Source organism: Coregonus lavaretus, assembly GCF_964263955.1.
Source record: "Coregonus lavaretus genome assembly, chromosome: 20".
NCBI classification, from domain to species: Eukaryota; Metazoa; Chordata; class Actinopteri; order Salmoniformes; family Salmonidae; genus Coregonus; species Coregonus lavaretus.
Window position 1 is genome coordinate 10,326,511 of NC_140007.1, and position 4,546 is coordinate 10,331,056.

At 46.2% G+C, this 4,546-nt stretch overlaps 1 protein-coding gene across 1 annotated transcript in view; it reads right to left on the reverse strand.

Annotated features, from left to right (window-relative positions):
* Nucleotides 1–1,077: 1,077 nt before the first annotated feature.
* Nucleotides 1,078–4,546, reverse strand: part of LOC311147605 (voltage-dependent L-type calcium channel subunit beta-3-like) — a gene marked incomplete at both ends in the record, with an annotated part of 22,705 nt that continues 19,236 nt past the window's right edge. The window contains one exon of the mRNA XM_084184345.1: nucleotides 1,078–1,503. Coding sequence (XP_084040471.1) covers nucleotides 1,078–1,503 — 426 coding nt within the window. The remainder of the gene's footprint in view (nucleotides 1,504–4,546) is intronic.

A 4,546-nucleotide genomic window follows, 5' to 3' on the forward strand; every position in this document is an offset into this window, starting at 1 on the left:
AGCTAATCAGAATGAGTAGAACTGGAAGCCTGGAAGTGTGTGATTGTAGAAGGTGGTAATGTGCACAGCAGTCAGTAATTGTTATGGGGACAATTGATACTACATTGTTTCCATAGTTGGGGTGAGTGTTGGGGGACAAGGAGCACACTTACTGTGTATTAATGGGTGTCTTGTGGCCAAAGTTGTAGTCTGGGTATAGCTAGTTGTCTTGGGGTCAGGGGTACGTTAGAGATGTCAGTAGTTGTCTTGGGGTCAGGGGTACGTTAGAGATGTCAGTAGTTGTCTCTGGTCAGGGGTACGTTAGAGATGTCAGTAGTTGTCTCGGGTCAGGGGTACGTTAGAGATGTCAGTAGTTGTCTCGGGTACATTAGAGATGTCAGTAGTTGTCTTGGGGTCAGGGGTACATTAGAGATGTCAGTAGTTGTCTTTGGGTCAGGGGTACGTTAGCGATGTCAGTAGTTGTCTTTGGGTCAGGGGTACGTTAGAGATGTCAGTAGTTGTCTTGGGGTCAGGGGTACGTTAGAGATGTCAGTAGTTGTCTTGGGGTCAGGGGTACGTTAGAGATGTCAGTAGTTGTCTTGGGGTCAGGGGTACGTTAGAGATGTCAGTAGTTGTCTCGGGTCAGGGGTACGTTAGCGATGTCAGTAGTTGTCTTGGGGTCAGGGGTACGTTAGAGATGTCAGTAGTTGTCTTGGGGTCAGGGGTACGTTAGAGATGTCAGTAGTTGTCTCGGGTACGTTAGAGATGTCAGTAGTTGTCTCGGGTCAGGGGTACATTAGAGATGTCAGTAGTTGTCTCGGGTACATTAGAGATGTCAGTAGTTGTCTTGGGGTCAGGGGTACATTAGAGATGTCAGTAGTTGTCTCGGGTCAGGGGTACGTTAGCGATGTCAGTAGTTGTCTCGGGTCAGGGGTACGTTAGCGATGTCAGTAGTTGTCTTTGGGTCAGGGGTACGTTAGAGATGTCAGTAGTTGTCTTTGGGTCAGGGGTACGTTAGAGATGTCAGTAGTTGTCTCGGGTCAGGGGTACGTTAGCGATGTCAGTAGTTGTCTTGGGGTCAGGGGTACGTTAGAGATGTCAGTAGTTGTCTCGGGGCCAAGGGCGGCTGCGTTGGCAGTTGTTGCGCTGGTTGTGCCCCTGCTGGGCATCGCGCTGGAGCAGCCTGTCCTGTGACTCAAGCCCGTTGGCGCTGTGGACGCCCCCGCGGTGCCCGCGGTGAGGGGGGTACCTGTCCCTGTAAGTTTGGGCGTGGCAGGGGGACTCGAACGCATCCTCCTCCTCCTCATCTAGTTCCTCTTCTAATTCCTCCACCAGCTCCTCGTCCTCCTCGTCCCCCCGGAGGCGTGGGCCCCCCAGGAGGCCACGGGACAGGGAGTCGCTGCCCTCTTCAGACGGCATCAGGCTGTCCTGCTCCAGGGGGGAGTGGGCCTCCTCCCCCACCTCCTCCTCACCCTCCACCCCCACACCGCTGTGCTGGGCTGGGGGCTGGTTCTTATTCTGGGTCTGGTGTTGGAGAGGGGGGGAGAGAGAGAGGGGAAAATAGATTAAATAAGAGATCCATCACAATTCCTTTGACCTCATAGCTTTGTCTTTGCTCTGACATGCACTGTCAACTGTGGGACCTTATAGGTGTGTGCCTTTCCAAATCATGTCCAATCAATTGAATTTACCACAGGTGGACTTCAATCAAATTGTAGAAACATCTCAAGGATGATCAATGGAAACAGGATGCACCTGAGCTCAATTTCGAGTCTCATAGCAAAGGGTCTGAATACTTATGTAAATAAGGTATTTCGGGTTTTTTCTAAAACCCTTTTTTCACTTTGTCATTATGGGGTATTGATGAGGAAAACAATGATTTAATCCATTTTAGAATAAGGCTGTAAGGTAACAAAATGTGGAGAAAGTCAAGGGATCTGAATACTTTCCGAATGCACTGTAAGACTAACTGATTAGATTAGAGAGTTTAATAGTCACATGTGGTCCTCTGTAGCTCAATTGGTAGAGCATGGCGCTTGTAACGCCAGGGTAGTGGGTTCGATCCCCGGGACCACCCATAGTGGGTTCGATCCCCAGGACCACCCATAGGTAAAAATGTATGCGCACATGACTGTAAGTCGCTTTGGATAAAAGCGTCTGCTAAATGGCATATTATTATTATTATTACATGTACAGGGTTGCAGATGTAATTCAAATCAAATCACAATGCAGTTTTAAGAAAAATAAGTGTTAAGTAAAAAATAGATAAGTAAAAAATAAATAATAATAATAATAATAATTAAAGAGCAGCAGTAAAACAACAGTAGCGAGGCTATATACATGAGTACCGGTACAGAGTCAATGTACGGGGGCACAGGTTAGTCGAGGTAATTGATGTAATATTTACATGTAGGTAGGGTTAAGGTGACTATGCATAGATAATAAACAGAGAGTGGCAGCAGCGTAAAAGGGGGGGAGGGGGAGGAATGCAAATAGTCCGGGTAGCCATTTGATTAGCTGTTCAGGAGTCTTATGGCTTGGGGGTAGAAGCTGTTAAGAAGCCTTTTGGACCTAGACATGGCGCTCCGGTACCGCTTGCCGTGCGGTAGCAGAGAGAACAGTCTATGACTAGGGTGGCTGGAGTCTTTGACAATTTTTAGGGCCTTCCTCTGACACCGCCTGGTATAGAGGTCCTGGATGGCAGGAAGCTTGGCCCCAGTGATGTACTGGGCCGTACGCACTACCCTCTGTAGTGCCTTGCGGTCGGAGGCTGAGCAGTTGCCATACCAGGCAGTGATGCAACCAGTCAGGATGCTGGTACAGGGTACAGTGACATTTTTGAGCTCCAAGCTCCAACAATAACACTACTCTACACAAAGGAAACACCACAAATGACAGTGGAACAGTTAAATGGATAACATGGTATTACAGTGTTAATAACATTGTTAACTTTATACAGTCTCTTAAATTATTGGTATGTTTTGCATTTAGATTTTTTTATGTTCTGAACCAATCACATTGAGATCACCTCATAACAATATCCTTTCCACTGGAGCAATCTCAACCATTACATTGTCTATGCATTGTTTCGTCGTGCTTCAATTTGACCATCATTTCAATAATTTTATGCGAGGTAGCATTCTGTGCCAGCGTGAGAGGGTGTGCCATTCACAAAGCATGAGTATGATCATGGCACAGCTCCATTTGTTTATGGCAGATATATAATACATCCACTGTGCATTATAACGTACAGGTAACTACCAAAATAATGGAAACACTTGAGTAAATGAGGGATACAAAATATATTGAAAGCAGGTTCTTCCACACAGGTGTGGTTCCTGAGTTAATTAAGCAATTAAACATCCCATCATGCTTAGGGTCATGTATAAAAATGCCCAGTTGCCCATTATTTTGGCTTCCATGGCTAGAAGAGATCTCAGTGACTTTGAAAGAGGGGTCTCAAAGGATCATGGGGGTTTAAAGGGAGCGTGTGTGTGTGTGTGTGTGTGTGTGTGTGTGTGTTTCAGTCACCAGATCTCAACCCAATTGAACACTTATTGGAGATTCTGGAGTGGCGCCTGAGACAGCATTTTCCACCACACAACATCAAATAATGGAATTTCTCGTGGAGGAATGGTGTCGCATCCCTCCAATAGAGTTCCAGACACTTCTAGACGTTATGCCAAGGTGCATTGAAGCTGTTCTGGCTCGTGGAGGCCCAACGCCCTATTAAGACACTTTATGTTAGTGTTTCCTTTTATCTTAGCAGTTACCTGTATATGCCATTTAGCAGACTTCCTTACATTCTTATTACTACACTTTGTTTAATATAGCCTGTTACATGACTTTTTCTATGTCAAGCCCTGAACCTGCTGCTGCTTTTTGGATTTCATCATATAATCTTTGAAGCTTGTAGCACAGTGTCAATCAAATATGCAGGGACTGGGAGGTGGCAGGTGGATAAGAGATCTACATACTGTAGGTGACTTGTGTGTGTGTGGAGTTTATTGTGTGAGAGGGAAATAAGACACATTGGTTGATCTTATTCCACCAAGTGTGGTTGGTGTAGGGGGGGAGGGGGGGGGGGGGTTATCGGGGTGGAGAAGTAATGTACATACATAAACCCTCCTACTCACCCTGTATGGCAAGCGATCATTCAATTAATTCCTGTGTTTCAGAAAACTGCAAAAACGTTAAGCAGGGATGAGTGAGAAGATGGACAAACGGACAGACGACAGACATGAGAAAGGGGAAAGAGGGAATCTGGCATAGTACTGTAAGGACAGATGCAACACACAACAACCACATAAACAACCCCCATCCCCCTAAAGCAGTGTTTCTTCATCCTGGTCCTGGGGACCCAAAGGGGTGCACATTTTTGTTTTTTGCCCTAGCACTACACAGCTGATTCAAATGATCAACTCATCATCTTTGACTCCACAGGACCAGGATTAAGAAACACTGCCCTAAAAAAACCTCACTATCCCATTATCTGTCCTCTTTCCATTCTCCCGTCTCCAATTTTCTCTGTTCCCCTCCACCTTCCCTCCTCCATCCATATAGAAGC